Genomic DNA, 15,870 nt, shown 5'->3' on the forward strand with positions numbered 1-15,870 from the left:
TATGCATCAGTACAACAGTGACTGCAATTCAAAAATAATGCATTGGCTGTCCCGCAATGGAAAGGGTCTGTAAAATATGTTACTTTCTTAGTTTTTCTTTAGTGATAAATAATTCTAAAGTATTTTTAAAATGACAAAAATCAAAAATTAAGAAATATTTAGATGAGGATATCACAAAATGCCAAGTTTCCTCTAAATACACTTTAATACCAGTGTTCAGTTCTCCAATTTCCACTTCAAGAAGGGCAAGGACAGCAGGTGGTGGAACATAAAATCATGAGAAATAGAAGCAGGATCTATCCTATTCTTGGGCAGTTCTTCAATGTGCATGAGAAGATTACTTATTTCCACTCCAATTTGGTGAGCTCTGAAGTGGGATCCAAAGACTTGCCAAAGTTGGACCAAATGGAGCTTGGATTGTTTGGTGTGCCCTTCATTTGCTGATTGTATTCACTCTCATATTTGTTTTTTTTTTATATATGACAGGAATATTCAATGCTATTTCATATAGTCATGGGTCAGGGATTTATGTGAGTCTAGATTACTTTTATAGTCCTACACAAATACACAAAATTTGTTTACTTTTGTTTGCCTGTAAAGTCAAAGGGGATGTTGGAATTTCTCAAAGTGAGAGCATTCTTGAAGTTTTAACTGGAATATTGTCCGTTAATCACTAGGATAAGGTGCCAGTGTGAAAGGGGCTTCTGTCTTCACAAAATGTCTTCCCATGAGAAAGCTCAGATTTGAATGGCTGTTTCTGGTATCAGAAAGGAGCAGGTCGAGGACAACCTGAGTCTTGATGCTGAAGGATTGAATAGTATACAGATCCTGTTGGAATTGGAGGATTTTGCAAAGACAATATTGCTGCTACTTCTCTAGTGATTTGCAGTGGCTACTGTAGGGAGTCCTTGTCTTGAGCATGCAAGAAGTGGGATCACTTCTGCTCCAAAGACCAGGGTGTAGGCTCAGAGGCCTTAGCCTATTACTATTCTTTCCCACAGATGGCTAAAGATTGTGGTGTTGGATTGTAGTCATTCAATGAATTTTAATATTTTTGTTATGTAGTCAGGATATATGAACTATTTTGTAACCGTGTAAGAACACATCCTTTTTACTATAGTCACTAGTGCACCACTGTGGAGCATATGTATAGGAGTATGAGAACAGTTTCCTGAAATGGTGGAAGGCATCAGTAAGTAAAGTTTGTTTTGTTATTTGAATCTTGCATCTCTAAATTATTTAAGAAGCCTTTATCTGTCTTTTCTGGGAGGTAATTTCTGAGATATGGAAAGTGATCCATGCTTTTCAAAGCCCGATCAGGAATCTTGATTGTCATGAGGGTGCTATTGAGCACCAGAAGAATACAATAATTGAGGACATTTGTTTTCCAGATGTTTAATGTAAGTTCCACCCTCTTGTACATTTCATTGAAGTAATCCATGAAGTTGTTGAAGATAGTATTGCAGCAAGGAAGATTGAGAAGAGATTTAGTATAAAAATAGTCTCAGCACTGTGATTGAGTTTATAGTGAACCCATTGACTAATATCACCTCTCCCATGTAGCAGATATGGAATAGTAACAAATTTGAGGGCAGCTACATTTTAGGAGATTTCATAATTCCTTGTGGTTGCTACTGGAGCTGGTGAAGGTTCTCTCCACATCAAACACTGCAGATTCAACTCCAACTCCTGTGAATGAGTGAAAGTTGAAAATGCTGTCTTACAGTTGAAACTAAAATTTCTTCTCTTAGGTAGATGCAAAAGATCTAACTTGAAAGAACAAGGATACTTAATATGGTGTTTTAACTGCTTCTGCTAAATGATTCACGTATAAGAACACTCAGATGTCTGTGAACAAATGCATTTGTTAATCATAAACCCTTTAAAATATTCCTTTTTTCCAGTCCTTCCTACCCACATTATATAGTGCTTCCACAATGTTTGGGATAAAGACACTTTTATATACATTTTTGTTTCACCATGTAGAAATTACAACACATTTTAAACATAGTCCTCTCATTTCAGGGCACCAAAATGTTGGGGACATTTGGGCTTCTCTAATGTTTGTTCCATTATACCAAGTTACACAATTTAGTAAATATAATGCCGCTGATATATTTAACATCAGGTATAAATTGAAAATGTGATTCTATAGTAATTTTTAAATTAAAAGCAAATTGGTTTTCCAGTCGTGTGGTACTAGTCGTTCTGATATTGTAATTCTTATACTTCACATTCTAAAGACACATGTTCCAGCCAAACCTTTGTCATCAACTGTCAAAATCTCTCTTCCAATGTTGAAAATCTTGCCTGTCTTCCTGAGTCAGAAGTTATCATTCAATGCCAAATGGTGACTAATATAAAACATGTATCCTGGGAGTGAGCACATGTAAACGTTGAATATGTATTATTTAATGTTTGATTGCAGCATTCATTCCAATTCAGTCTAGACATGCCCATTGAAACAGAACTCAAATAAGGCTTTCATATTTTAGATCATAGCTTTTGTCCAATTATTCCATGTTACGTTGATCTTTTAACAAAACTGTGGCATTCTGTAAATGGCATCGACAAATGGGAACCTGGCTGTGATTGCAATTGCTGAAATGCTTCTTATGTCCAAACCTAATCTAGCAAGAGACTGGAGCTAAATGCTGCCTAACCTGCCAAGTATTTCCAGAATTTTCTGTTTTTATTTCAGATATCCAGAATTTTCTGTCCTTTGCTTTTGAATAAGGCATAATTTCTAACTCTTCTCACCTTTATTTGAAAAAAACTAGCTTGGTACATGCTTTCAATTAAACTTAGAACCTTCCATAGAACACACACCTCAACATCTGCTATGCTAACGAAAAACAGGATAAACAATTATCAGATTTAAAATAACTTTTTTTAACTATTCACAAGAGATTGACTTAAATCTAAATGCAAGGCCGACCAGAAAATCATAGAGTTCCTGGTGCACAAAACATCAATAACATAGTTGAGTCAGAACAGATTATTACAGATGCAAGTTACCAGGAAAAACACAACTTGTTTACTCAGTGATCCATGAGGCATGACTAGCCATTATTTCTGGCTTGGAAACCAAATTTGAGATTGGCCTTGACTCAGTGTTGACAATTACCCTTGAATGAAAAGATTGTGGGTTCAAGTCCATAACACATGAGCAAATAATTAAAACTGGCTTGATGCCACAAACAAAGGGAGTGGCTTCTCATCATAATGGGAGGGATTAATTGCCACTATTTTAAATAACAATTTGGGAGATCTGGTATATTATCTACAACCACTAACATTTCTGTAAACAGTAATAATATATAACCATTTAGAAGGTGGTGAATGCAGCTCACAACATCACACATACTTCACTGCTCCCCATCAACTCCATCTCCACCTCTTGCTGCTTAGAAAATGTAGTCAAGATACTGAAGGGTTCATTCCACCCTGCTCACACACACACACTTTTCTCCCTCCTGCTGAGAGGGAGAAGGTACAAGACAATGAAATTGTACACCAAAAAGCTTAAAGATAGCCTTCAGGTTCCTGAATGAGCATTATAATCGTGTTCTTTTGCTGCTATGTAGTAATTATTCTTTTCATTATAACATTATACTTTGTATTTGTGCTCTTGTTCTTCCAATTTGTACATATGTTGGAGTTTACCTGTTTGACTAATCGCAGAAGAATCATTCTCTCTGTACAATGTGACAATAAATAAGCTTGAAGGGTGGAGTCTGCAACCTATAGCTACTTGTCCACACAGCCTCCTGAAGTCACTTTCTGCCCATTAAGCCATATCATATTACCTAATGTTTGGATTTCCAACAATTCACAGAACTCCCCAGGATAGAGCAGCTCCTAAAAAAGAAAGGTCGTGATATTAACTGGCACGAGAACCTGGATCCAAAATGTGGTTGTAGACTGGAAATAGGAGACAACTCCCCTCATAGTCTGCCCATATCTCTCAGGTGCACATAGGGATTTATTACTGGGCTAGATACTCACAGTCTTAATCTGAATCCCAGGATTGGGGGTCAAATATCCAGAAATGAGATACAAAACTGCAGAATCAGAATCAGAATCTATTATCATGAATATGTGTCACGAAATTTGTTGTTTTTCGGCAGCATTACAGGTGCAAATGGCCTGGGTGGTGAGGGTCTTTCATGATAGAGGTTTTTTGAGACATTGCTTCTTGTAAATGTCATTGAGTGAAGAATAACGCCCATAATGGCACTAGCCAAGTTCACAACTGTCTGTAGCCTTTTCCTGTCCTGTCCATTGGCACCTCCATACCAGAGAGCGATGCAACCAGTCAGAATGCTCTCCACGGTACACCTGTAGGAATGTTATAGTCTTTGGTGACATACCAAATCTCCTCAAACTCCAAATGAAATATAGACATTGACGAGCCGCCTTCTCGATTGCATTGATACGAGAGCCCCAGGATAGGTCTTCAGAGATTTGGACACCCAGGAATTTGAAGTTCTTTATCCTTTCCACAGTTGACTCCTCGATAAGGCCTAAATCCAGATCCAGTTCTATATGTAGAAGTACAGAACTCATGGTAACCTCATTGAGGTACGGTACTGATGGAAAACAGTACCGATAGGTGCTAGCACTATCTATAATTATAGATTCAATATTACCCACACCTGAGGCAAGACTGCAATTATATTCTTAATTTGAATTTACTCTGTAAATAATTGCTATCAAACACTTTTCTACTAATGCCAGTTTTTAATTTCAATATAGCCTTAAACAAACAGCTTACTGGAACAAAGGAGAAAATTGATTAAAATTTCAATCCTGATTTATGCAACTCAATATCTGCAAAAATACAACTCGGAATGAAGACACTTTGAATTAAACCAGTGGTTTTCAAACTTTTTCTTTCCATTCACATACCACTTTAAGCACCTATGGCATAGGGATTACTTGAAAACCACTGAATTAAACGATGCTTTATAATTAATTAACTCTGGCGGCGCACTCTCTCATGGCGAACCGGCCCCGCGTGTAACACCAACGCTGTCAGGGATTCTTCCTGACTCAAACCTCCTGCTCAACGCATGCCTCGGGCAGCGATTATGATGTCACCACGCACATGGTGACTTAGCCAGTGCTGCCCTTAAAGGGGCACACACTAAATTCAAATAAAACAGTTGTGAATAACCCTCAACATGGTGGCTGTGCTTTCTTCAGCTGCGCATAGCGCCACATTGGTGACCCCGACGAGCCCAGACATCTTTCTGGTCTCCGTGACATGGATTCTGCTGAGGTTAACACTGTGGCATTCAAGCTCCCCCCCTACTGGACCCATCGCCCACAGACATGGTTTGGGCAGGCGGAAGTGCAATTCCACCTCAGAAACATCTCAGCAGACACCACGATGTTCTACCATGTCGTGAGCGTGCTGGATCAAGAAACAGCAGCTTGGGTGGACAACCTCATCCATCATCCTCCAGGTGAGGGTAAATATAGCACCCTCAAGAACTTGCTCCTGGGGACATTTGGGCTCAGCCCCCAGCAATGGGCTTCCAGGCTCTTGCACCTGGAAAGGCTTGGGGATCGCAGCCCATCAGCACTAATGAGACAAAATGCTGGCTCTGGTGGAGGATCATAAGCCTTGTTTCCTCTTCTGCCAGATTTTCCTCGAACAAATACTGGAGGATATCCAGTTGCTCCTGGCAGACGAGGATTTTGCGGACCCACGTAAAGTCGCAGCCCAAGCAGATGCCCGCTGGTGCACAAAGAGGAAGAATGAGGCAGCCCTTAACCAGGTTTCATGACCAGGAACCAGCTGACCGCAAGCCGCCCCCAAGCACAAGCCAGAGGAGAACCTTACCACCTGGTACTTTAATCACTAGCCATGGGGAGTGCAAGCCTATAAGTGCCGCCAATCCTGCAGCTTCCAGGGAATCAACCAGGCCAGCCGCTGTTGATGGCTGCCACGGCTGACCATGCGAACAGCCTCCTTCATGTCACCAATAAATCCACCAGCTGGCATTTCCTGGTGGACACAGGGGCTGAGCTGAGCATCCTACCCCCCCACCCGATCTCCCAGTTCAACCCTGATGGTTCCACCATCAAGACCTACGGCACCCGCAGGGTGCAGATCCAGATCGGCAAAGAAAACTTCCACTGGAGGTTCGTGTTGGCCTTGGTGGGCACCGTGCTGTTGGGGGCCGACTTCCTGAGGGCTCATGACTTGCTGGTTGATATGAAGGGCAAGAGGCTGGTCAACGCCTGCACATTCCACTCCGTGCGCTTGGACACCGTGGATGCCTGCAAACCCGAGATCACTGCCGTGGCCGCCGCCAGGGATGAATACTCCAATATACTCCATGAGTTCCCCGCCATCTTGCAGGCACGCTTCAACGTCGCCTTGCCCCAGAACAGAGTGTTCCACCACATTGCCATGCAAGACCCCCATTGCATGCCAAACCCAGATGGCTGCCACCCGAAAAGCTACAACAGGCGAAGGAAGAATTTTCAAGGCTGCAAGACTTGGGGATTGTCTGGCGTTCGGACAATGCCTGGGCATCACCGCTCCACATGGTCCCCAAATCATCTGGGGGCTGGAGACCCTGCGTAGACTACCGATGGCTGAACGATGCAACAACCACGACAGGTATCTAGTCCCTCACATACAAGACTTCTCGTCCAACGTCCACGGCGTGCAAGTCTTTTCCAAAGATGAACTAGTGCGGGGATATCACTAGATTCCAGTGTACCCCAATGACGTGGGAAAGACTGCGATCGTCACCCCGTTCGGCCTTTTCGAATTCCTCCGGATGCCCTTCAGGTTAAAGAACGTGGCCCAGATGTTCCAGCGCCTCGTGGATGCAGTGGGTAGGGATTTGGACATTGTGTTCCTCTACCTAGATGATATCCTCATCGCCAGTCGCAACCACGAAGAACACAAGGCCCATCTCTGCACTGTTTGCCCGGTTGCCGGACTTCAGCCTCACAGTCAACGCGGCCAAATGCCACTTCGGCAAGCAGTCGCTGCAGTTCCTGGGGCACACCATCTCGGCGGCCGGGGCTGCTCCGGCACTGGAGAAGGTGGCGGCCATCCAACGTTTCCCCAAACCTTCCACCCTCAAAGGCCTGCAGGAGTTCGTGGGGATGGTGAACTTTTACCATCAGTTCATCCCCGGCGCCGCCTGTACCATGCGTCCACTGTTCACACTGATCGCCGCGATGGAAAAGACTTTATCCTGGTCAGAAGAGGTGGACAAGGCTTTTATGACAACAAAGGAAGCCCTCGCCAGTGCGATGCTGCTAGTGTACCCACACCCGGATGCACACACGGCGCTCTCGGTGGATGCCTCAGCCATGGCAGTAGGGCGTTTCTGGAGCAATGGTTTAATGGACAATGGAGCCTGCTGGCCTTTTTCAGTAAGCAGCTGCGCCCCGCCAGAGCTCAAGTACAGCGTGTTCAATCGGGAGCTCCTAGCACTGTACTTGGCCATCCGCCATTTCTGTTATTTCCTGGAGGGCAGACCCTTCACAGTTTTCACAGACCACAAGCCCCTCACTCAGGCAATTGTATGGTCAGCCAAGCAACAGGGCCATCTCTCTTACCTATCGGAGTTCACCACCGACATCCGGCACAGGGCAGGCTAGGACAATGTGGTAGCGGACACATTCTTGCGCCCGTCCATCAACACTCTCGCCTCTGGCCTTGACGATATGCAGCTGACCCAGGCCCAGCAGCATGACACAGCCCTCCGGACCGCCATCTCGGGCCTTGACCTCAGTTGCCCAACAGCCCAGACACGCTGTTCTGCGATGTCTCCTCCAGTCCACCGCGTCCGGTAATCCCACCGAGGTGGAGGGCGAGAGTCTTTAGCTTAGTCCATGACCTTGCTCACCCCTCGGTGAAGACGACTGTGCGGACGGTTGCGGAGCAATTCGTGTGGCACGGGCTCAAGAAGGAGGTGGCGGAGTTGGCTAGGAACTGCCTCCAAGGTCCACTGGCACACGCAGGCCCCAATCCAGCACTTTGGATGTCAAGTCTTTGATCAGAAATGTTAACAATATTGTCTCCCCATAAATGCTGCCCGACTTGCTGATTAGTTCCAATATTTATTTTAATTACAATAAATATTGCTTCCAGATTCGCAGTATTGTTAATCAGCAAGCAATATCGATTTGAAATTTCTTTGTAATCCTGTGGAAACAGGTTTTGGGGAGTGTGTGATATCACATGGTGATGCTGTCACCCTGCACTCATCGCTTATGACTCACTTGAACGCAGACAGAGACATAATATAACGCACACATAAAATAGGGAGTTGCTTTGGTTGGACTTTTGAAATCCAAACTACTCTGACGCTATTCAAGGCAAAGTATGTCCACTCATCGAGGAAACATACCGGAAGGAAACAGGCGTGCTTAGCAACACCTAAACAAACCCTGGACTGCCAGCACACGGTTCATGTCAAAACCTGGTGGATTTATTCAATTGGCTTTGACGAGCTGATTTCAGATCAAGATTCACAAACCAGGGCAAACTGCTCCGAAGCGGACCAGGACAAGAAGGGGCGTGAAATTCACCGTCCTCACTTGGTACGTCCAACCAGTGCATTATCGAGTTCTGTCAATCGCTGCGACCTCCTCATCTTTACATCGTGAACTCCTGAGCGTGGATTAGAATCCCCGCTGCTGAAGCCCAGTGATCTTATTGTGTCACATTTTGCTTCCGAAGGAGGGAGCGAAGCGGCTGATTTTTCACGGTGTCACAGTATATCTCTGCAGTCTGTTCTGTGCTGCACAGTTAGATTTGATAAAATCCATGAATTGAACATTTTGGAAAGAGTTATTGGAACATATTAAAATGTAATCATTCGAATAAAAGGGAATTGTGTTCATGACATTGTTATTCTAGGAAAAATGTTTAATGGTAAATTTAATTTCAAATAAAGTTCCTTAATATTTAAATGTTGATATTTTGCATGTTTTTTGACTATTGCATATAACACTGGGCTAACATTTTACAGAACTGCCACCCACCAATTGTAATGAATGTAATTCTAACACCATATGTTTGGGTTTTTTTTTGCCCCCAGGAAAGCTATCGCTACTAATACTGAAAAAAAAAGATAACTTCTGGATTTTTATCTGATATAAATGAAAATAAAAAAGCTGCAATAATGAACACCTCTTGGCATACAGCAATGGATAACGATCAAACTAAAGTTACAACAAAAGGGGAAAAGGAAATAACTTCTATTATATCTGGAAGTGTCCCAGAAAAATATGACAGCAACAAATTTCATTCAACTTCAAGAAGTGCTTCTCTCGCAACTCCAAATACTGATGGTACAACAGATGAAGGATCCAGGAGCACATTCAATTTAGTATCAGAGAGGAGTGCTTCTCTTGTACCTGGAATAATTGATCGTGTGATCGATGAAGGTGACACTAGCAAATTTAGCGAAGTTTCAGCAAGTCGTGCTCCTCTCATAATTGGAGCAAGTGCAGGTGCAGCAGATAAAAGCAACAAGGATAGAATTCCCAAAGCTGCGAGGGAGAGTGATTCCCTTGCAGTTGGAGTGACTGATCGTGGGGGAGATGATTATGAGAGGAAAGAGGTTAATAAAACTTCAAAGCGAAGCATCTCAATTGAAACTGAAGGAACTGAGAATGAAACGCATAAAGATCAGGGTGAAAGATTTTCTTCAGCTTCAGAGAGAAGTACTTCTTTTGCTGGAGTAATTACCCATGAACTGGGGGAAGATTTTGGTCATGATTTCAAGCAATCTACAAGTAGAAGAGCTTCTCTGGGAAGTGAGGCAGCCGTCGATAAATATAGACATAATATTTTTAAACCTGAAGCAAGGAAAGTCCCAGTTTCAAGAATAACACCAGACATTCATACCTTTGAAACTATAGGAAGGAAAAAAAACACTGTATCTCATGTGCACCATGTTTCTAAATCTTCAAAGGCTAGATCTTCTATTAGCATACGTGACCCATTCAAAGTTAGACTTGAAATGAAAAGAGCTTCCTTTCAGACTTCAGTAATCGAAGGGTTTTCAATAAGTGATGAAAAGGAAGATGATGAAGATGAAGGAACAACGAATCTTTGGAAGAGGATGTTTGAACGAAAAGTAGCAAAGCGAGTGCTAAATATACAGGAGCATAAATTAATACTTTTGCAAAAGCGCAAACGTGAAAAAGCTAATTTGGTAAAAAAGGTCCCAATGGATTTGTTGGTGAAGGAATGGTTCAACGAAAATAAAATGACTGTGCAGACCCGTATATACATACTGGAAAAAGTTTTGCCAACTCTAATTCTTGGTCTGGAGAACTTGTTAATAGAAGTTGAAAAAAAACATTTAACTCTATTGGAGAGACCACATCCTTATTTTAACCCTATAGATTTCCTGGCACAGTTTATGATGAGGAATAATCCTTGCTACCGAAACATTCCAGATAAAGATACATATTTGCTTGGATTGCATCATGTGGCCCAAGACCTGAAAAATTATACTGCTGACATTAAAGATAACAGGCAGGATATTGATTTCAAGACTTATAGTTTGTTTTAGTTTCGATTTTGATATTGATTTCAAGACTTATTCATTTGAAATGTGTAGTTGTGTAATTTCCCCCTACCCCACTCCTCATGAAGTGTTGATATTGCACCTTTTCCTCATTGCCAAACAGTAGATATTGAGCTGCATACATTCTCCAACAGGATTTGTAAGGAAGTCCATTGAGAAGAGGGAACAGTTGAAAAATATATTGTGGCAGGATGTGTGATATGAAGTCATTGGATCTGTAATTGAGAGAATAGAGTTGCCACAGAAAGTGGGAGGTCAGAATCAGTGCAGGGATTAAAGGGGTAGCAGCAGTGCAAGGTCAGAACCACTTGGGTTCTTTAAATAAGAGATCAGGAATTCCATTCTAATAAGGTCAGTGGGAAATTATGACCCAAATTTGGAAATAATCTGCAAATTATTTAATAGCACAAATTATTGAATTGTACAACGTAACCCTGAAATGGTCATTCTAGATTATGAGGAAGAATGCAAACTATATATTATTCCACAACATGGAACTGCAATATTTAACATTTTCAGTAAAACATTATTAAGCTGGCACCTTCAGGATTTTAGTGGTGACAAACTGCAAATGTTCTGGACTGTTGAATGCTATTTCTATTAATATTCCAAAATGCCATTAATTCACTTTTTCCCCCCAAAGTTACAGAGTATTATAATAAATTTTCCAGTGAACTTATGTTCAAAAGGAGTGCAGTAATCGGAGCTCTGAGTTTAAAGGAAATGTGGTCACTGGGACCCCTGTGAATTTTAAGGCGGGGGTGCCAGTGTGCAAAAGTAAGTGCAGTAACCAGTGTTCTGGTTTTAATTTAATTTAGACATACAGCACAGCAACAGGCCCTTTTGGCCCATGAGCCCATGCTCTACAACCTACAACCCCAATACGTTTTATAAGGTGAGAGGAAATGGGAGCATCCAAAGGAAACCCACACAGACATGGGGAGAACGTACAAACTCCTTACAGACTGCACTGGATTCAAACCACAGTTGCTGGCGATGTAACAATGTTGTGCTAACAGCTATGCTAACCATGCCACCCCTTTAGACATACAGTACAGCACAGGCTATTTCAGTCCACAAACCCATTCTGCCCAATTACACCCAATTGACCTATGTTTTGAACAGTGGAAGGAAACCAGAATACCCGAAAGAAATCTATACAGATACTGGGAGAAAGTACAGACTCCTTACAGACTGCACCAGATTTGAACCCCAGTCACAGGCACGGTAACAGCATTGTGCTACCTGATACAGTAACCATGCCACCACTTTAGACATACAGCATGGTAAAAGGCTCTTTTGGTTCATGAACCCTTGCTGCCCAATTACACTCAATGGACCTCCACCCCTGTTACATTTTGAACAGTGGGAGGAAACCTGAGCACCTGGAGGAAACCCATGCAAACATGGGGAGAATATACAAACTCCTAACAGACCGTGCCAGATTTGAACTCAGTCATTGGCAATGTAACAGCATTGCTCTCGCCGCTACCCTAACTGTGCCACCCATGTATAAATGGAAAGGTAGGAAGTAAGTGCCATGAGGGATGGTTCATTATCAGAGTTTCACTGCATTTACAAGTAAGATATAAATGTGTTCAATACAGAAATATTTTATTTCTAGATGATGAAGTGGTCAGATAGATATGGTGTTGAAATCCATTGTGTGAAAAGTTTACTAGATTGTACCTATGATCAATGTAAGAAAAATAACAAGAAACCCAGAAGAAAAGATGTAAAGTATTCAAGGGAAACAGTAAAAAAAGGACCATAGTAAGAAAAACAGGAAATATGAAGAGTGAAAATTAACAAAGGGGAACAAACTTAGTCTTAGACAAAGGATAGCGATGAATGGACAAGAATATCCAATAATTAAGACCCTGTAACATTTAAACATTTTTAAAATATGCAGATTCCAATAAGCATTTTGCCTCAGCTTGAAGAGGATTGGAGGATGCAAAAAAGCCATTTAAACATCAATATTTAAAACTATACTCTGAAAGAATGTTAGATGTCAAAGCAAATATAAAGTGTTAAGTAGCTTGAGTTTGAGCAAATTGTACAGCTATGCTCAATAAAGGGGAAAGGGGAGAAATAGGATATTTACTCAGAGGTAGATAACATTAAACACTAAATATTTAAGGTCCATTAACATTGGTTTTAATCATCTTTGGGGCAATTAGGTTGAATAAGGAATAAAATGACCTATTGGGTGAACACTATTTAGTTTTAGGTAAAACTGCTTTCATAGTTGATATTTGTTACTACAGTATCAGTATGATGATCTGTGATTGGCTGTGAGAACCTGTTTCCCTTTTGCTGCTGCCTCATTGTGCTGTGCCCTGTTGGTGCAAAAGTTTCAAAATAATTTGAAGTTGTTTGTCTCTTTATTAAAAATCAAAAAGATATTCAGCGTCAAAAAAAAAACATTGGTTTTATTGGATTTTTTTTGTTTTCTTTTACCTTTGTTTAAATTTGTTTCATTTCATATTGAAAATCAAGAGGAGAAATCTAGTTATTAAAAACTAACTTTGAGGAACATCATATTTTAAATAATGTTAAAATTAAATCAAATAAATAGGGGGTTGAAACAAAATTTGATTTAAGCTTTTATTGTCTGATCATGTATGTATTAAATGCTTATGACATGTTGAAAAGGAAGTGTGAATGTAACTATTCACATCACATTTGAAGGGGAGATATTTTAATAGATCTTTATGTCTAATTAGAAACTCGTGTCAAGATTTTCATTTCCTAATACTTAGAGTTATTTCAGTTGTAGAACTACATCAATCCATGTTGATTCTTTCTCAAAAATAGCTATTATCAAAGATCAAATTTGATAATAAACAAATAAAGAATTTTCCGCAATATCAAAACGTTCTTTCAATTGATTAAAAGAAAGAAACTGTCTTTCTACAAAGCAATCCTGTAATGTTTTTATAACCCTTAGAATCCCAACTCTTTAAATGACTATTAAATATTGAAAAGGAATAAGCTGATTATTATATAATGGTGTTAAAATAGACAATTTACCTTTTGATCCTATAATCTTATTTTTTTATCCATAACATCAATAAATGTTTTAATTTTGTTGATAATATGACTTTTTTGCCTGTTTTCTCATGTGTTTAATATCTTTATTTTGCTTTTGTAAATAAATAAAATGAGTATTTTTTAAATCCTGCATTTGCTGAATTTGCTAAACCACAGCAAGACCCATTCATACACGAGATCTCTGCCTCCAGAATTATACATACGCCTGGGTCTGATAATGGAAATCCCTCTCCATTCAGAGCTATCCCCTCCCCCATCACTTCTCAGCTTTTTTTTGTTTTCTCCTCCTATCCATATCCACTTTTACCTGTTAGCTCCTCCCTTGCCCCTTCCTTCCTATTCTCCACTTCACCCCCATTCCCCCAGCATTTTATTCAGGCAAACATGCCAAAGATAAAGATGAAATGTGTGTTCCGACTGGACACCCTTCAACTAGAAGGCATCAATGTTGACTTTTCTGGTTTCCATTAGCCCCACCCTTCCCATAACTCCATTTATTCCTATGTCTCATTTCCTCTAGCTCTGTCTCTCTCTTCCTTTCCCCCAGCTCTGCTTTCATAGACAAACTCTACCCTCACTCTATCAATTCTCACCTTTCCTCGCTCCCATCCTCCTTTCTATTTCCAATTAACTCCTTTTGTCTTTTGGGGTGTATTCCTCCCCCTGGCTTTTCTTTCCTTTTTACCAGCCTTTTAATTTGGGAACCTGCCTATTTTGTGCTCATACCTTGACAAAAGGCTTAGGCCTGAAATGTTGGTTGCCCTTTATTTCCTATATCTGCTGCATTACCTGCTGAATTTCTCCACCACTTTTATGGAACCAATGGATGTAGTAATTTTGGAATTTCAGAAGGCATTTGATAAAATCCCACATGGGAAGTTGAACAACTGTTGCAGTACATGAAATTGGTTATCACATGGATTGGGAACTGACTTTTAGCTTAGCGGAGTGCAAGAATCCCCCAGATTTAACAATGGATTTGTTATTTGATGACAGATTGAGACTGTCATTAATTTAAAGACTAGGTGTGTATTGTCCAGGATTTAGAAATATGACATTAGATTATGGGATAGAAAGCCACATATCTAAATTAATTGATGGCACAAATATGTGGTATTATTTACATGTAAGCATGAGAAAACAATCAAATTAAGAAAATTACAAAAAAAATGAACTGAATACTTTCTCAATGGTGAAAAGCTAGAAACAGCGATGCAAAGAGATTGGGAAGGGGGAGGAGTGAAGTGGGTTCAAGTAAATCATTAAAATACAGTAAATAATATAAAAAAAAGGTCTTTATATCAAGAGTACTGGAGTAAATGGTGGAAAAAAATAATGCAATTCCATAAAGCCCTGGTTGCAATGCACCCGAAGAACAATGAATAGTTTTAAGCCCCTCTTTCTAAGAATGAAATATTGACTTGAAAGGGTATTACCAAAATGATGTCTGGACTTCAAATGTTAAATTATGAGGAGATATTTTACAGATCAGGATAATATTTACTGTTATTTCAATGGTTGAAAGGAATTTTTGAGATACTGAGGGGAATTAAATCAGGTGAAAAAATCTCAGCTTTGTGGCAGTAAAAGTCCTAAAATCTGGACTGCTTGTGGATTGAGTTAGTCCAGATTCTCAGGCTGTTCATCTGTTCCATTTACACAATGCACACACGCACACATACAATGCACACACACAAAAAACTGAGAATGTTCGGGAAGTCAGGGTTCTTGATTTCTGGCATCTGGATTTTTGGACTTCTACTGTAGTTAAGAAAATATGACCAAGATTTTTAAAAATTGGAGCCGTTTTCCCCAATGTATAATTTTTACTAACTTAATTGTTCAAAGAGAATAAAAACTGTTTTAAAAGGGATGCAGGAACTGAGACTGGGCATTTGGGTGTGGCATTGGAAGTCGCAAGGTAGGTCAAAAAAATGGTCAAAAAGGCATACAGAGCACTAGGTTTTATCTCAGAGTACAAAATAGATGCTTTTAAAACTGCTATTCAGTCTCACTTGGATAATTATGTTCATTTATTGTATAAGAATGATTTATGGGATGAGGGACCACAGATAGATTGGAAATGCCAGGTCTATTTTGCATTTGGAAAAGAGAAGGCTGACAGGAGATCTAATAGAAGTAGATAAAATGATGAAGCTCTAAACTCAGTGGATGGTGGAGGCTGTTTGCTTCGGTAGAGAGGTCAAGGATGATAGGTTATGAATAAAACACA

The 15,870-nt window shown here is 40.5% G+C and overlaps 1 protein-coding gene across 5 annotated transcripts in view; it reads left to right on the forward strand.

The window, feature by feature from the left end:
* The window catches only part of LOC138749241 (EF-hand calcium-binding domain-containing protein 5-like), a 128,939-nt gene that overhangs the window by 2,392 nt on the left and 110,677 nt on the right, over window positions 1–15,870 (forward strand). For 2 of the 5 annotated variants that reach the window (XM_069910367.1, XM_069910366.1), the window contains exons 1-2: window positions 8,243–8,580; window positions 9,081–10,528. In XM_069910367.1, the coding sequence (XP_069766468.1) occupies window positions 9,165–10,528 (1,364 nt within the window). In that variant the 5' untranslated portion in view covers window positions 8,243–8,580; window positions 9,081–9,164. Of the gene's footprint in view, window positions 1–8,242; window positions 8,581–9,080; window positions 10,529–15,870 lie in introns of those variants that run through there. The other 3 variants (XM_069910365.1, XM_069910363.1, XM_069910364.1) reach the window with 3 other exon arrangements.

The sequence above is a fragment of the Narcine bancroftii genome, chromosome 14, assembly GCF_036971445.1.
Source record: "Narcine bancroftii isolate sNarBan1 chromosome 14, sNarBan1.hap1, whole genome shotgun sequence".
In the NCBI taxonomy this organism is placed as follows: Eukaryota; Metazoa; Chordata; class Chondrichthyes; order Torpediniformes; family Narcinidae; genus Narcine; species Narcine bancroftii.